This window comes from Mesitornis unicolor, unplaced genomic scaffold (assembly GCF_000695765.1).
Source record: "Mesitornis unicolor isolate BGI_N332 unplaced genomic scaffold, ASM69576v1 scaffold30820, whole genome shotgun sequence".
Lineage (NCBI taxonomy): Eukaryota > Metazoa > Chordata > Aves > Mesitornithiformes > Mesitornithidae > Mesitornis > Mesitornis unicolor.
Genome location: NW_010160778.1, coordinates 1 through 448, shown reverse-complemented (window position 1 = coordinate 448; position 448 = coordinate 1). Strand labels below are relative to the sequence as shown.

General features: G+C 65.4%; 1 protein-coding gene across 1 annotated transcript in view; it reads left to right on the top strand.

Annotated features, from left to right (window-relative positions):
* The window catches only part of LOC104545814 (interferon regulatory factor 4-like), a gene marked incomplete at both ends in the record, with an annotated part of 1,761 nt that extends 1,372 nt beyond the window's left edge, over nt 1-389 (top strand). Inside the window, 2 exon segments of the mRNA XM_010191033.1 lie at nt 6-137; nt 271-389. Of these exon segments, the coding sequence (XP_010189335.1) occupies nt 6-137; nt 271-389 (251 nt within the window).
* Nucleotides 390-448: the final 59 nt, after the last annotated feature.

The following is a 448-nucleotide window of genomic DNA, read 5'->3' as shown; positions in this document are numbered from 1 at the left end:
CGAAGGGGTCTTCATGAAGAGGCAGTGCCAGGGCAGGGTGTACTGGAACGGGCCACTGGCTCCACACAGGGACTGGCCCAACAAGCTGGAGAGGGAGAAGACCTACAAGCTGCTGGACACGCAGCAGTTCCTGCAGCGTAAGTGCCCGCTCTGCCATCCTCCACCCCAGGAGACCCCAGTCCCTTTGGGAATGGGGCCAGGTCCTGCCCCAGTGCGGCTGCTCTGGGCTGTGGGGTCCCCGTGTCCCCTGACGGGGCCGGTGTCTTGCAGAGCTGCGGGGGTACCTGAGCCATGGGCAGCCCACGCCGCAGTACCAGATCCACCTCTGCTTCGGCGAGGAGTTCCCCACCAGCGCCGGGCACCACTTCCAGAAGCTCATCATGGCCCACGTGAGTATGCACCGGGACTGGGGTGCCAGGGCCATGGTGGTTGGGGGGTACCAAACCTG